The sequence below is a fragment of the Arachis ipaensis genome, chromosome B7 (genome assembly GCF_059453495.1).
Source record: "Arachis ipaensis isolate K30076 ecotype BB chromosome B7, ASM5945349v1, whole genome shotgun sequence".
Taxonomy (NCBI): domain Eukaryota; kingdom Viridiplantae; phylum Streptophyta; class Magnoliopsida; order Fabales; family Fabaceae; genus Arachis; species Arachis ipaensis.
In genome coordinates, this window is record NC_142442.1 from 5,674,326 (window position 1) to 5,691,528 (window position 17,203).

The 17,203-nt window shown below is 27.7% G+C and overlaps 2 protein-coding genes across 5 annotated transcripts in view; both read left to right on the forward strand.

Annotated features, from left to right (window-relative positions):
• The first annotated feature begins 2,665 nt into the window (after positions 1 to 2,665).
• LOC107606558 (uncharacterized) lies at positions 2,666 to 4,814 on the forward strand. The gene is made up of 9 exons (XM_021107108.2): positions 2,666 to 2,714; positions 2,849 to 3,035; positions 3,180 to 3,296; positions 3,434 to 3,487; positions 3,601 to 3,691; positions 3,793 to 4,018; positions 4,101 to 4,194; positions 4,271 to 4,306; positions 4,411 to 4,814. Exons 2-9 carry the CDS (start codon positions 2,881 to 2,883, stop codon positions 4,508 to 4,510), a joined length of 873 nt encoding a protein of 290 aa, XP_020962767.1. The 5' UTR covers positions 2,666 to 2,714; positions 2,849 to 2,880; the 3' UTR covers positions 4,511 to 4,814.
• Positions 4,815 to 10,568: 5,754 nt separating this feature from the next.
• LOC107609011 (uncharacterized) overlaps positions 10,569 to 17,203 on the forward strand; it is a 50,334-nt gene continuing 43,699 nt past the window's right edge. The window contains exons 1-8 of one of the 4 annotated variants that reach the window (XM_088493982.1): positions 10,569 to 10,807; positions 10,963 to 11,079; positions 11,211 to 11,264; positions 11,383 to 11,473; positions 11,573 to 11,798; positions 11,882 to 11,972; positions 12,004 to 12,039; positions 12,161 to 12,401. In XM_088493982.1, coding sequence (XP_088350108.1) covers positions 10,653 to 10,807; positions 10,963 to 11,079; positions 11,211 to 11,264; positions 11,383 to 11,473; positions 11,573 to 11,798; positions 11,882 to 11,972; positions 12,004 to 12,039; positions 12,161 to 12,260 — 870 coding nt within the window. In that variant the 5' untranslated portion in view covers positions 10,569 to 10,652 and the 3' untranslated portion in view covers positions 12,261 to 12,401. Of the gene's footprint in view, positions 10,808 to 10,962; positions 11,080 to 11,210; positions 11,265 to 11,382; positions 11,474 to 11,572; positions 11,799 to 11,881; positions 12,040 to 12,160; positions 12,487 to 17,203 lie in introns of those variants that run through there. The other 3 variants (XR_015892308.1, XM_088493980.1, XM_016310828.3) reach the window with 3 other exon arrangements.

A 17,203-nucleotide genomic window follows, 5' to 3' on the forward strand; every position in this document is an offset into this window, starting at 1 on the left:
TCTTTTTATCCAAATTTTGCTGCTAAAAAAGTTGTATGTTGATTTTAGAATTGTTTTCAATAGTAATTCAGTGTGCGGAGAAACAAAGGAAATAGATGGTTCTGTTAATAATAACAAATGCTGATTCTCTTGTTTGTAGGTACCCAAGGGATGGGAAGCTCTTTGTTTCTGTTGTTTCGGTAGAAAGTGGTAAAGCTATTGCAAAGTCAAGCAAGGTGCTGTTGCAAAATGGGAGTTGTCAGTGGTCAGATAAACACATTGAAATTATAAACACATAATAAAGTCATAAAAAAGTTAATTACAATTAAAGACTTTGTTGGCATTATCCATTGAAGCTGTACTCTCTGATTTTTTACAATGAAGCAAAGCTACAGATTTGTACTTGATTGATTCTCCTATACATATCTCTAAATGTATTTACACAGCATGACTCAAAACCACGACGAACAAAGCCTCCTTCTAAGCAATGGGTTTGTCAAAAAGCTTAACATCCATGTTCACATTCTAATACTTCTTTCCTCCTATTTGCTATCATAAACCAGGTTCATGAGCCCAAAAAGCATCTGAATCCGGACAAAAGAGAGAAAAATCTTGGATTTCTCTATTTGCTATGTGCCAATTGACAAAGCGAGCTTGTATCGACTTGAACAAAAAAAGGATGACCGGAAAAAGACAGCATTTATCATCTTCCCTGCAAGATCATATCCAAACTTGAAAACAAGGACCAACATAAAATATACAAGAAGCAAAGCAGAAAGCCCATCTAAATACAGTTTCTCAAAGGAATAAATAAATGGAGTTATTAAAATTTTTCTTTTTTCATCACAAAGACAGTGCTTTATCTGTGATAACTCAACTCCAGGAACAAAAAATTATGAGGGGCATCCAGCAGTTATTGGCAAGTGGTGGGCTACTGGAAAGAAATAGATAGAAGCTACAAACCCAAATTACCTAAAGTGGATGGGACCTTGGAAATTTGGCATCTCAAGTATTGCTCTATGTTAAAATGTCTATAGTGGACAAATGAAGATGGCACCAATTTACTCAGACCATACTTACATCAGTACTGTCATAAGCTTACATCTTAGGATTATGCTTTATCTATTAGAAAATGTTATTCATTCGAACCTATATAAATTTTGAAATACCATCCTTCTTTTCCAGAACAAAAAATAAAGCATACTCAAAGTTGTTGGCTATTTTTATTTTTTTTAGTAGATAACATTCTCTCGGTGAAGGTTCTTTACTTGTAGAAAACAACAAATTAAATGCACACAAATTGAGGATTCACCCAAAATTCAAGAATTATGAACATAGAAATCCTATAGGTGTTGACAAAACAAAACAAAATCAGTAACAAGTAATCCCTAATCACACTAAACCTGAAATCAATAAAGCTAAACAAAAATTTCAGTAATGATTTGATTTCTATTTTTAGCAACAGCAAGAAAATTTCAACAAAAGTTTCAGGAATTAAAAAAAGAGCAACAACACAAAATCAATTATTTGATTTTCCATTAACCCAGTCACAGTTTCACATTCAAAAATCAACAACAAGGCATAAAAGGAAGAGAAGAACCGAAGTGAAGGCAGTGCCGCTAACCTTCGACGACGACATGGACGGCGCCCGGCGAGACGACAGCGAGTGGCAACACAGCGGCGAGCTGCTCCAAGTTCGAGAGAATCCAGGGAGGACGGGGACAGGGGGAAGGAGGACGCCGAACTACGAGAGAGGAAGCAGAGGCGCCGACAGCACGGACGGCGGCGGCACCGCGGCAGAACAGTTGCAGGGAGAACTTAGGGTTTTGGTAGGGTGAGTTTGGAAGGTGCTATGGGTTCAGACTTCAGGTGATAGTGATATATGATTCACGTATTGGGGAAATGGGTGGGTGCTAGGGGAAATGGGCGGGTGTTACTTGTTAGGGGGAAGGGGTGGGTTTGGAAAGTGGACCAGACTATTTTTCAAGTCGGTTTTTTATTGAATCGGTTAGACCGGTCGGTCTGGCCAGATTTTAGAATATTAAAATTGGTTTTAATTTGGTTAATTAAAAAATTTAAAAAAAAAACCGATTTATTAAAAACGTCCAATAATACAACGACACGTAGGCGTCCTTATAAAAAGACATTTTCTGTAACTTTATAGGAGCATCCCCCAATTCATAAAGTTTATTGGGTTAAGTCAAACTCAGAATAACAAGAAGTTTAATTCTATTTTTTAAGTATAGTAAAAAATACAAATTTAATATTAATTTTTAAAATTATTATTAGGCCTATATTTTAGTTTGTTTTTTTATTAGGATTTGTTAGAATATTTGATTTAGTTTTTATTTGTTTAATAATTTTTTTAGAAATTTTAAATTTAAATCAAATCTAATTTAATCTAATAAAATCATACTCTTATTTAAATTAGTTATCATATCTTTAGAATTTTAATTTAAATCCAATTTGATATAATTTAATAAAATCAAATTTATTTTAAATTAATTATTTTATCTTTAAAGATTTAAATTTAGTTAATTTATTAGAGATCTATTTAAACAATTTTTATGAGACAATTTAAAGAATTTTTGATGAATAAAATTTTCAATTACTTTATGCATCTTTTATTATATTACACAAAGAAAATTAAAAAATCCAACTTAAAGTAATTTTGCAGAGTGATTTCTTCAACTTCTGCCTTGTGAACTACGTTGTCGAAAACAAATTCTTTAAAGGTATTCTTTATTCTCGTAGTATTCTTTCTTATTCTTCTCCTTTCCACCCTTCCGGTCTTTTTGCTGGGAGTCTAATGCAAGGTCTTTATTAAACCCATTGAATTCTTATCATTCATTCTGCTTATTGTATTCAGAAGCTGTAGAAGAAGTGAAATTCAACAGCAGCATGAAAGAAGCAGCAGCAATACCATATAATCTCAGATGTCACGGTCGTGTAGTCGGCGAGCGCTATTTGAGGCCCAGACATGTCCAGCTTGATCATAGCTCCAACAAACCACTCTCAGTCAATCATAACTCCAAGAAACGTCGGTCCAGACGCAGGTCATTCTTGTTACTTTTTATGAGCTTCATGATTTTTTTTACATACTTATTGTTCACCTAATAAGAATACGCAGCAAATTATCAATATATTGATTTCTTTTTAATATTCTTTTTCTCGCAAATCAATTTTGTTTGAAATCAAAGACAAAAGCCTTGTGATCCCCCTTTACCTGAATGTGATAAAGACGAAGAGCCCTCTTTACCTGAAGGTGGTAAAGACGAAAACCCCCCTTTACCTGAAGGTGGTAACGATGAAAAAAAGTAAGTCAGCATGATTTTATTCATTTAACTTTTTTCGATTATAGTTTATGGCATTACATTATTACATTATTATTATTATTATTATTATTGCTTAAATTTCCTTGTTCTTACTAATCAAATTCTTTGTGACATCAAAGGGAAAGGAACATGTTTGTTAAAGGCGCTAAGAGAGGCACTGAACCTGTAGAAGAGTGGGTACTATTGACTCTTTTTCCCCAATTATGATTTGTAACCAATATATCAATTTGTTAATAATACTTCCATTTGTTTTTTTTTTCCCTTTTTTTTTTGGGCATTCTTCCAGATATCTCAGGCAAATGAGCAGGTACTTTATGGAGACTATGTTTCCGTATCCATTAGCTGCAATGAAACACTACAACTCTGGATTAAAAGAGGTAAATTAACTTGTTAGTCCTAGTCTATTGATTTCTTTTTATTATAGTACCTTTATTAAACAATAAAAAGAATAATTCTTCCCTGTTATTTTTTTTTTCAGGAAGAGCAATACGAGGTTATTGATTATCGTGATAAGCTGTGCCGTTATTTCGGAAAACTTGGCTATATACGCCTAATGCACTTTATAGCTGAGCCTAAATATACTAAAAACATGCCCAATGCATCAGAGGATACCGCTAAGCACTTTTATGCCCGGATGCATCAAATGCCTAATCGTGAAACTCATGTGGATTACTGTAAACTGTATGAAGGACCCCCACAACCTGGTATCATTACTCAAATTTATCTTTCGTGCTTTCTAATTTTTTGGCCCCGCTTAATATGCACCTTGTTCGGAATGTGTTGTAGGTCTCCATTTTAGCCAAGAAGTCATTCCCTTGTGCTGTGAAACTTGTGGTCTTAAGGATTTGAAAGCCCTTGAGTCAAAATCAATGGAATTGAGGTTTATTCTCTCTTTAGTGATAGTGATTTATATTTATAAGAGTTTATATTGACTTGTTTTTATTTTGGAATTGAAGTGCTGAAGGTGAAGGAAGAAAGGAGGAGTATTGGAAGTAAGAGTCAGTGTTTCTCTTTTTATAATATGTTTATCTCCTGCATATGGATTATGATTTTTAATTGAAAATTATTTCTATTTGTTTTTGTATGCTTTCTGCAGCGGTTATCACACCTCCACTCCTCCAAAAATTATGGTGGCACGCAGAAGAAACCCAGAGGTCTTAGCAGAACAGGTCGCCAGGAGAAAGAGAAAACGTTGAATGGATCTTAAAAGAATTGAACTAATGTGGAGTCTGTACTCGTCTGTATGACTGTTCCTTTGGCAAGATTTCCTTGTAAAGAATACTTTCTAACTTGAATACAGAAATGCTAGCTTAGGTTTTCTAGACTAAGTTTGTGTTTATATTTAGGCTAATTGTGATAGTAGTTAGCTACAAGAGCAGATTTTGTTTTTTTGGTCACCGCTTCAGAAAGCTTGTTTGTTATATACAAATTTAAATTATCTTGTTTGTTATTGTTGCACTGGTATATAACATAGTATATTGATCCAGTTCTTGTGTTGAATCTTGAATGTGCATTATTCAGTCACATTATGAATGTTGCTCTTCAAATTGAAAGTTGGTGGGATTTTGCTAAGTTATTTTACCCGATAAAAATTTAAAATTTAGTTGATATAAGGGATTAGATATTTTCATCTAATAATCTAAAACTAAATCTAAATCACAATCAAATTAAGCGTAATTTACGTAATTAAAACATTTGGAGAAAAAACTTACTCGATTACAACTTTTCGAAACACTAGACGCAATTACAATTACAAATTTTACAAAGCCGAATAAAAAATAAATTTTTTTTAGAGTAAAGTATCGTTTTTGTCCCTAACGTTTTGGATAAGTCAAAGTTGTCCCTAATTGAATCGTCCTATTTAAGTCCCCAATGTTTCAAAATTGATTCAATGTTGTTCTGCCGTTAGGAATTTGTTAATAGAATTGACGGCGGGACAAAATTGAGACGATTTTAAAACGTTAGGGACTTAAATAGGACGAATACGTTGGGGACAAAAACGATATATAGAAATAAATTTAAATTTTATCCTTTAATAATATCAATTTTTTACCGTACATAGTTATTCAATTATTTTTTAATCACGTCTAAATAAATTACACTTAATCACATTAATTTTATTCTAAATAAATTTATTTTTTTATAATTTTATTCTTAAAAATTTTTACTCATCATAAAATGTTTGTAGAATGACTAGTACATAAACTTGTGTAAAAAAATGATAAATATACAATAAAGTAATGTGATTCTAGTCATTTTTCAAACATTTCATGATGAGTAAAAATATTTAAGAGTAAAATTATAAAAAATAATAAATTTATTTAGAATCAAAATAATGTGATTAAGTGTAATTTACTTAAATGTGATTAAAAATAACTGAATAACTATGTACCATAAAAGATTGATATTAGTGAAAGATAAAATTAAATTTATTTTTATGTATCGTTTTCGTCCTATTTAAGTCTCTCACGTTTCAAAATTGTCTCATGTCCTGCTAACGGCAGGGCAATATTGAGTCAATTTTGAAACTTTAGGAACTTAAATAGTACGATTCAAACGTTAGGGACAACTTTGAGACTTACCCCAAACGTTGGGGACAAAAACAATACTTTACTTTTTTTTTATACAAAACGAAAATAGAGTACATTAAAGAATAAAAAAAAACTCATACAGATAAAAAAGAATAAAAATTCTATAAAACCAATAACATATATTATATAAACATAAAAATTAAAAAATAAAAAAATATTAAAAATAATAAAAAAAATTGGTATATTTGATCTAAACTAAATGGAGAGAAGATTGAGGTCATTATCAAAAGAAAAAGTTTCAAGTGAAAGCACCAAGTAAGATGGAACAACCATGATATATAAAAGGAAAAGTATGAGGAGTCAATAGATATATACAATGTGTACAATGGAAGTTTATGGAGTATTAGAGATATAACCATTAATATTACTTTTTTTATTATCCCTAGATATAGCGGTTTACGTTGGAACACAAAAAAAAAAAACCGCAACAACCCTCCAGCAGTTTCTTCACGAATGCCAAAACTGGATACAGCTGTTTACATGTTTTAACGTTAATCGCTATACTTCTTTAGCAGTTTACGTGTAATTCCTTCTTTGCCCAACTTCTTTTGCAGTTTTCGTAGATATGTGAAAGTTGCATTTACGTATGTCATATTTAAAAGTAATTTAGTAATATTAATGTGCAAATAATTTGTATTGGTAACATGTCCTTTTTTTAACAATTGATAATCGACTTTTACTACTTTTATTATATGATATAGTTAAAAAATATTAAAATTATTTTATTATAATTATATTAGAATCAGCATATTTTTATTGAATTAAATAACTTTTGTAGATGTTCAATAGAACTATATTTTCTCACAATAAGTGGAGATGAGAATCAATATTTTCCTAATTTCCTATAATGAAAAATGAGAACAGAAATGAGATTTAAATTTATTTAAAATAAAAGTAATGTGATTAAGTTTAATTACTTAGATATGGTTAAAAAATAATTGAATAACTATGTATTATAAAAAATTAATATTATTGAAGGATAAAATTAAAATTAAAATTTATTAACATTTTAAAATTGTCTCAATTTTGTCTCGCCATCAATTCTGTTAATAGATCCCTAACGACAGGACATCATTGAGCAAATTTTGAAATGTTAGGGACTTAAATAGAACGATTTAAACGTTAGGGACAATTTTGGGACTTACCCCAAACATCAAGGACAAAAACGATACTTTACTCCTTTTAAACTTTAAAAATACTATAAAAGACATAAATTTAAGCGTTAAATTTGAAAATTAGTTAATATATGGGGTTATATTAGACTTTCAAAATTTAAAAGTACAGACCAACTTTAAAAAGTTCCACCTTAGTTGCTTTTAAAAGTACAGACGAGGAGCTTGTGTTTTCATAAAGCACAAACACCTCTTCGAAAAACTTTACCAAACCAAGCCTAAGTAAGGAAAGCAAGAGGCCCAATCGTGTTTTTCACGTCTAGTGAAAGACACAAATTTAATATTAATTTTTGAAATTATTATTAGGTCTATATTTTAGTTTGTCTTATTGTTAGGGTTTGTTAAAAGATTTGATTTAGTTCTTATTTATTTAGTAGTATTTTTAAAAATTTTAAATTTAAATTAAATATGATCTAATATAATAAGATCAACTCCGATTTAAATTAGTTATCATATCTTTAAGATTTTAAATTTAAATTAAATCTGACATAATCCAATAAAATCAAATATACTTTAAATAGTTATCTTATCTTATTTTTTAATTAGTTTGTTAGAGACTATTTAAATACTTTTTATGAGACAATTTACACAAATTTTAATGAATAAATTTTATGGATGCCACTATGCATGTTTAGGCTTATATTTGGATTTGATTTATTGTTAATGTTTGTTAGAAGATTTATTTTAGTTCTGATTTAGTTCTGATTTATTTAATAGTATTTTTAAGAACATTAATTTTAAATTAAATCTAATCTAAAATAGTTATCTACTTATCTTATATTTAGGAGATTTAAATTAAATTATTTTATCTTATCTTTTAGCTAATCTATTAGAGTCTATTTAAACACATTTTATAAAATAATTTAAAAAAAAATTATGAATAAAATTTTTAATTGTTTTATGCCTATTTTATTGTGTGATTAAGAGGGGTGAGTGATTTGCTTTACTTATTATATGAAGAAGATTAAAAGATCCCAGTAATTTTGCGTAGTGATTTTTTTAACTTTGACAAATTATTTGAAAGTCTAATAAAAAAATCTTTTTTTTTTTTGGTAATAATTCAGTTTTTTCATTAAAATTTTGATGTATCATTCTTAGATCATGACTTCATTCCACTGGTTTTACTACCTTTTCTATTTTTTATTTTCGCAGTATCCTTTCATATTCTTCTCCCTTTTTCCCCTTCTAATTTTAGGGTATGTCTAAAATCAATCCAACCATTTTGTGCGTATTAAATGCGCCATTTTTTATGAACCATTAAATTTTATTAAATGAAAATCAAAAGATATTATGAAAGAGGAGTACTGATAAACTTTATAAATATAGAATATATTAGTATATATATATATAAATATATTTTAATACACAATATTTTAAAAATGACAAGTATAATCTTTTATTTTAAAATAAATATAAAATATATAGATACGTACAAAAATATTTTTTATTTATTAAGATTAATTATTATACCGTACTATTTTTAATTACATAATATAAAAAATTAAATTATTTTATATTACTTGAAAATAATTAAATTATTTTATATTATTTAAAAATAATTGAATTATTCATTAAAAATATTTATTAATAGTTAATTTTATTAAAAATATATTATTATATGACATAATTTTTTAATCAAATATTTGTAAACATACAGTTTATTCAAAATAGTATATATAAAATTATTTTAACAAAATTAATTATTATATAATATTTGAAAAAAACGTGTAATATTTATATGTATTATATATAATTTAAAAAAATAATTTTAAAAATTTTAAACGTATAATATTTTCATGTATTATATATCACAATAAACATGAAAACAATAAACGTGTAAGATTACAATAAAAATTTAAAAAAACAAAAAAATGTTAATATTTTTATGTATAATATATAATATTTTAAATGAATTTTATTTTTATAAATATTTAAAAAAAATTATATTATATAATAATATATTTATATTTCTGTTACATTAAAAAATTACATTAAACAATTTATATTACGTTAAAAAACTATTTCTTTTCCAATTTATATTAAAATTATATTATATAATAATTTAATTATTTATTAAGTAATATAAAATAATTTTAATTATCTTATAAATTATATTATAGTTTAACATATCATTTTAATTTATTTTTTAATATTAGAAAAAATTTGTATAATAATTAATTCTAATGAATATAAAAGAAGAATATTGATGGTCTCTAATAAATACAAAATATTCTAATACATAGTTAAATGCTTTAAATGACAATATTTTAATACGCAATATTTTAAATGACAACAGAATCTTTTATTTTTAAATAATTAAATATAAAATATATAAATACAAAATATATAAGTATTTTTTATTCATTAAGATTAATTATTATGAAAAAAATTTTACAATATTAAAAAATTATATTAAAATAATCTTTTAAACTGTAACTTAAAAATATAAAATAATTAAAATTTTATTTTATATTACTTGACAAATAATTAAATTATTATATTCAAAATTTATTATTTTATATTTTCATAATATAAAAATCATTTTATATTACTTGATAAATAATTAAATTATTATATAATAAAATTTTAATATAAATTGGAAAGGATAGAAATAGTTTTTAACGTAATATAAATTGAAATAGTTTAACGTAATTTTTTAACATAACAGAAATATAAATATATTATTATATAATATAATTTTTTTCCAAAATATTTATAGAAATAAAATTCATTTAAAATGTTATATATTCTACATAAAAATATTAATTTTTTTATTTTTTTTAATTTTTATTATGATATTACACGTTTATTGTTTTCACGTTTATTGTGATATATAATACATAAAAATATTATACGTTTAAAATTTTTAAAATTAATTTTTTAAATTTTTATTTCGGAATATATATAATACATATAAATATAAATATTACACATTTTTTAAAATATTATATAATAATTAATTTTGTTAAAATAATATTATATATACTATTTTGAATAAAATATATGTTTACAAATATTTGATTAAAAAATTATGTCATATAATGATATATTTCTAATAAAATTAACTATTAATAAATAATTTTTAATGAATAATCTAATTATTTTTAAATAATATAAAATAATTTAATTATTTTAAAGTAATATAAAATAATTTAATTTTTTATATTATGTAATTAAAAATAGTACTGTATAATAATTAATCTTAATAAATAAAAAATATTTTTTACATATTTATATATTTTATATTTATTTTAAAATAAAATATTATATTTGTCATTTTTAAAATATTCTGTATTAAAATATATTTATATATGTATATACTAATATATTCTATATTTATAAAGTCTATCGTTATTTCTCTTTCATAATATTCTTAGATTTTCATTTAACAAAATCTAATAGTTCATACAAGATGGTGCATCTAATAGGCACAAAATAATTGGGTTGATTTTAGACATACCCAATTTTTTTACTAGGACTGTAATGTTTTGCCTTTATTAAATCCATTAAATTCTCATCATTCATTCTGCTTATTGTATTCAGAACCTGTAGAAGAAGTGAAATTCAACAGCAGCATGAAAGAAGCAGCAGCAATACCATATAATCTAAGATGTAACGGTCGCGTAGTCGGCGAGCGCTATTTGAGGCCCAGACAAGTCCAGCTTGATCATAGCTCCAACAAACCACTCTCAGTCAATCATAGCTCCAAGAAACGTCGCCCCAGACGCAGGTCATTCTTGATTTCTTGTTACTTTTTATGAGCTTCTTGCTTTTTTTTTTTACATACTTATTGTTCACCTAATAAGAATACGCAGCAAATTATCAATATATTGATTTCTTTTTAATATTCTTTTTCTCGCAAATCAATTTTGTTTGAAATCAAAGACAAAAGCCTTGTGATCCCCCTTTACCTGAATGTGATAAAGACGAAGAGCCCTCTTTACCTGAAGCTGGTAAGGACGAAAACGCCCCTTTACTTGAAGGTGGTAAAGATGAAAAAAAGTAAGTCAGCATGATTTTATTCATTTAACTTTTTTCGATTATAGTTTATGGCATTACATTATTACATTATTATTATTATTATTGCTTAAATTTCCTTGTTCTTACTAATCAAATTCTTTGTGACATCAAAGGGAAAGGAACATGTTTGTTAAAGGCGCTAAGAGAGGCACTGAACCTGTAGAAGAGTGGGTACTATTTACTCTTTTTCCCCCAATTATGATTTGTAACCAATATATCAATTTGTTAATAATACTTCCATTTGGTTTTTTTTTTTCTTTCCCTTTTTTTTGGGCATTCTCCCAGATATCTCAGGCAAATGAGAAGGTACTTTATTGAGACTATGTTTCCGTATCCATTAGCTGCAATGAAACACTACAACTATGGGCTAAAAGAGGTAAATTAACTTGTTAGTCCTAGTCTATTGATTTCTTTTGATTATAGTACCTTTATTAAACAATAAAACAAAAATTCTTCTCTGTTATTTGTTTTTCAGGAAGAGCAATACAAGGTTACTGATACTCGTGATGACCTGTGCCGTTTGTTTAAAAAACTTGGCTGTATACGTCTACTGCACTTTATAGCTGAGCCTAAATATCCTAAAAACACGCCCAATACATCAGAGGATACCACTAAGCACTTCTATGCCCGGATGCATCAAATGCCTAATCGTGAAACTCATGTGGATTACTGTAAACTGTATGAAGAACCTCCAGAAGGTGGTATCATTACTAAAATTGATCTTTTGTGCTTTTTAATTTTTTGTCCCCGCTTAATGATGCTGCTTGTTCGGAGTGTGTTGTAGGTACCTTTATTACCCAAGTCATTCCCTTGTGCTGTGAAACTTGTGGTCTTAAGGATCTGAAAGCCCTTGAGTCAAAATCAATGGAACTGAGGTTTATTCTCTCTTTTATTTTGGAATTGAAGTGCCGAAGGTGGAGGAGGAAAGGAGGAGTATTGGGAGTAAGAGTCACGGTTTCTCTTTTTATAATATGTTTATCTCCTGCATATGGATTATGGTTTTTAATTGAAAATTGTTTGGCTTACGCCGTTGTTTCTATTTGTTTTTGTATGCTTTCTGCAGTGGTTATTACACCTCAACTCCTCCAAAAGTTATGGTGGCACGCAGAAGAAACCCAGAGGTCTTAGCAGAACAAGCCGCCAGGAGAAAGAGAAAGCGTTGAATGGATCTTAGAAGACCTTTGGAAGATTTTCTTGTAAAGAATACTTTCTAACTTGAATACAGAAATGCTAGCTTAGGTTTTTTAGACTAAGCTTATGTTTATATTGAGCGGATTGTTTTATATCACCTTTTGTGTATGTCATTGGACAAATTTTACAGTTTTTTTTTTTTTTTTTTTTGTAGAATTTTATAGTGTCTATAATTTAGTGTCTAATTTATTTTTTATAATCAATTTTAAATATTAAATAATTATTTATGTTATATTTTTAAATAGGGTTCTCTCAGTATTTAAGAGAACTTATTCTGTTGATGACATGGAACTGTTTTAAGGTTTTTTTTTTTTTGGTCATACACATTCAGTTACTCACACTATCACAACACACCCACACACTCTTCACATATTTTATCATATTTTTTTTCAATTGCATTCTCTAGGATTTGAACCCTCCACCTTAACGTGGAGAGGGGGGAGAAATGCCATTAGAGCCAAGGCTCATTGGCACAAGGTTTGTTGTTTAACACCAATATGGTGACTTATAGAATGGGGCTGACATGAAAAGGATTATAGGGGGTCCTTGAACTTTTTGACACAGTTTTCAGGGGTTTTGTTATATTTTTTATGTCCGTGGGCTATCGTTACTTTTTATTTGACTCAATGAATTGTGTGGTGGCCTCTAAAATATTTTGCATTCTCCTAACAGCCATTTTTGGTTCGTCTGGTCCGCATGAAGAGGCAAGGCCCACTGTCTCAATGAAACACGTGATGAAGTTTTTGAATCTGCCAAGGAGTCTTAGCTCACATGCCATGCAATCCAAGAAAAAAAATTGTGTGGGTGTATGTTGCACACTCCCAATCCATCTCGGGTACCTAGAATTGGGGTTGGCATGAAAGAATTTTATGGGATTTGGATCCTCTAAAGTTTGATTTTCATTTTAGAGAGTAAAGTGTAATCTTCTACCCTTAAATAGTTTCTCTTTCATATTTATTATTGGTCCCACCTATGAAATCAATGGTGAGAGATCACACTTTACTCATCTTCCTCTTGCTTGTTTCAGTGTCAATAATATTGTAACTTAAATAACCAAGCTTCTCATAGTTGAGGTGTTTTGTTTGTTCCTTAACATCAGGAGCAGTTTGATTTTTGTTTAGTTTTTTATTTTAGATCAGAAAATAATGTCTCCTCTTACTATATGAGCCTGAGGCACCTTCTATCCAAGACGAAAAAAAAAATAAAAAAAGAAATGTCAAAGAATCAAAAGTTTTTCTGTTATTAATCTCATAAGTTTAAGTTCGAGACATTCAATCATTAATAATAAATGCTAAGTTAATGATAACTTGGTGTTCTTAGAGAAAATTTTCTCATACAAGATTTTTTCATTTTAGTACTTAGTGGAGTTTGTGGTCAACCCAAAACCAAATGAAAATAAAGGATCATAAGACCATCTCCAGTAGGGAACTCATCCCAGTTCCTGTTTATGGCCCACCTGTCATAAAAAGTAACTCCACATCAGCTTTTGCGTCATAAACAATAAATAGGAACTCAAAGCATCTCCCTCTTCTCCATTAGGAGGAACTAACTTTAGTCCCTATTGTGGTCCCACTTAATTAATTAATTAAAATACTTAAAATTAATATAATTAATTTTTTTCAATAATATTATTTAAATTTATAAATTTAAAAATAATTCATTATTAAAAGATATTAATATTAAATAAATTCATATATAATAATAATACACAATATATAATTCGAGATTATACTAATTTATAATTTTGTGTTTACAACTGCTAATTTTAATAATATCATTAGCATTTTAAATTTTAAAAATAAAAATAACCAACTCAACTAAAAATTATTTTATAAGGTATAAAAATTAAATTTATTTTTTAATATAAGTAAATTTAATTAATTATAATTTAATATAATAATATAAATAATATTCAATATTAATTATAATATAAATAATTAATATAAATTATTAATTAAATAAAAATATAATTATTTAATATAATTTTTATTATAATTATTACTAATTTAATTATTATTTAATTATTTCAGATTTTATATTATTATTTTTTTATAATAACTTGCCAAATGGCAAGTTATTATTGGTTAATTTGAGTCCCTGTTTAGAGGGACTCCCTTACCTTGATCCTTGTGCGGGAACTCACTCCTTCTCTCCTCCAATGGTTAGAGTTCCTATATGTCAGAAAAAAGTCAAAGAGGAACTCACCATTGGAGGTGCTCTAATGTTTATCACCAACATTCATAGGAAATTTGTCAACATTCTCGCTCGAACTATAGTAATTACTTGATGGTAATGTCTTAAATAAAATAAGAATTCAATAAACTTTTTAATTTTTGTAAGTTAAATACTTTTATATTGTTTAAAATATGGAGGTGATAAATAAAAATTTTTAATAGTAATTAATTAAATATCTTAGAAAAATATGCATTAAATATTTATTATGACTAATAATTTTTAATATATTTTTATATTTAATTTGATATAAATTTAAAATTGAAAAAAAATTGTTTTAATAATAAACTCACTTTTGGAATTGAAAAAAATATCATGATATAATAAATATTTATATAATTTTATGATTAATTCTCTTTTTATGTTGATAATCAAAGACATCAACCAAACATTAAGATAATAAAAATAATATTTGTCAGATAAGTACACAACAAATTTATTATCCGCAGTAGCACTCAGGCAAATTCAATGATTAGAATTTTCGGGTTCAACTCCTGGCTGCGGAACAATTTTTTTTTCTTTTTGTGGGAATTATTTGTATGTTAGCTAGTTTTTTGTTCTAGGACACCTTGATTGCTACCCATCTGGTTAAAGTTCGGATTTTTCGTATAACGGTAATTGGTCACTCCATAGTAAATTAGTAACGCATTGTACCAGTAAACAGGGTTCTTAATTATGAGTTGATTATTCCTTAAAAAATTGAGTGGCGTTTCATATAAATGAATAAATGTTGGAGCTTAAGTTTGATGCATTGGCTGTGGCTCCTATCACATGTTTTCATTTGTAAATCTTTAAGACAGTGAGTTGTGAGTAAAACTATTATGATATTGTAGCAATACTTGATTGGATGTATGTGTTAACGCCTGCAATGTATGCATATATTATAAATTGAATTTTACATGTTAATAAAGTTTTCAATTTTCATTCTCAGTTTAGACAAAAGCCTTGTGATCCTCCTTTACCGGAAGCTGATGAAGATGATGAACCCTGTTTACCCAAAGCTGGTAAAGATGAAGAGACTCATTCTTAACGCCACAAACTTGAAAGAGCTTGTTCTAACTGATGTGAACATGTCTTCAGTTAGAGAGGACTCCCTGTCTTTGCTGATGAATGTATCATCTTTAATAACCAAATTGAAGGGGTGATTCCCAAATGGTTTAATGAGTTGTTATACAAATGGAACATAAACTTCATTGATCTTAGTTTCAACAAGTTGCAAGGAGATCTTCCAAATCCACCAGATGGCATCTATTACTTTTCAGCTTCAAACAACAACTTCACTGGAGGAATTTCTCCAACAATTTGCAATGGAAGGTCCCTGAATATGCTAATCCTGTCCCACAACAATTTGAGTGGCGATATTCCCCAATGTTTGGGAACCTTTCCTTCACTCCAGGTTTTGGATTTGCAAATCAACCATTTTCATGGAAGCATACCTGCATACTTCTCCAAGACTAATGCTCTTGAGACGATAAAGTTGAATGGCAACCAATTGGAGGGACCAGTACCGCAGTGTTTGGCTCATTGCACAAAACTGGAAGTTCTAGACCTTGGTGACAATAAAATAGAAGATGTCTTTCCCAACTGGTTAGAAACTCTTGAAGAATTACAAGTACTTAGTTTACGACATAACAAATTTCATGGTACCATCACTGGTTTGAGTACGACCAAGTTGAGAATTCTTGATGCGTCTAATAACAATTTCAATGGCCCCTTGCCAATGCAATACTTCAGAGAGTTTCAAGGAATGATGACTGTGGATGATAGTAGCCAAGAGTATATGATTACCAACGGTTCATATAATGATTCTGTGGTGGTCATTATGAAAGGTCAAGTGATAGAATTGGCAAGGATATTAACTATTTTCACAACCATAGACATGTCAAATAACTTGTTTGAGGGGGAAATTCCACATGTCATTGGAGTGTTATACTCTCTCAAAGGACTTAACCTCTCACACAATGCAATCACCGGAAAATTGTAGAAGAAGAATGAATTAGCTTAATATGTTTTTCTTTTCTATTTTAGTTTGTTGTAAGTTAACTTTTCTCTTTACTAGTTGTAACTATTGATATAATAAAAGGTTATCTATTTCAAGTTGTTTTAGACTTTTATAATTTAAGTAAGAGAAAGTTTAGAGAGTCAGTATTTTTATTAAAATTTGGTCAGCACTCAACCAGCAAAAGAAAAATGAGTAATTGCATATTATTGAATGAAATCTCACACCATTAAAAATACCAATGATAATTAATTGATAACTACAAATCACAAAATTTACTGAACTCTTAACACTCCCCTCTAACTAATTTATCATAAATTCATCGCTCACAAAAATAGTGCAAGCATTTCAACTACTTGATGTGCTGTAAATATCTTATGCATTTTATTTTTTCTCTTTTATTATTGTTAATGTTTTTTTGTATAATTATTTAAAAAAATTGGTTGATGATTACAATTCTTTATTTTAGTTTACTAAATAATTTACTTACTATATATTTTTTATGAACTCTTAAAATACTATAATATATGAAATTCTTACAATGTTTTTAAATTTTCTTTTGCTATTTTTAATTCAATTGTGTTAATCAATTATATATTGTTTTTGTCATTTATATATTATTTTTTTACCAACAATTTATTTTTTAATATTATTTAACTATAATATAATGCTGAAAAAGTATGA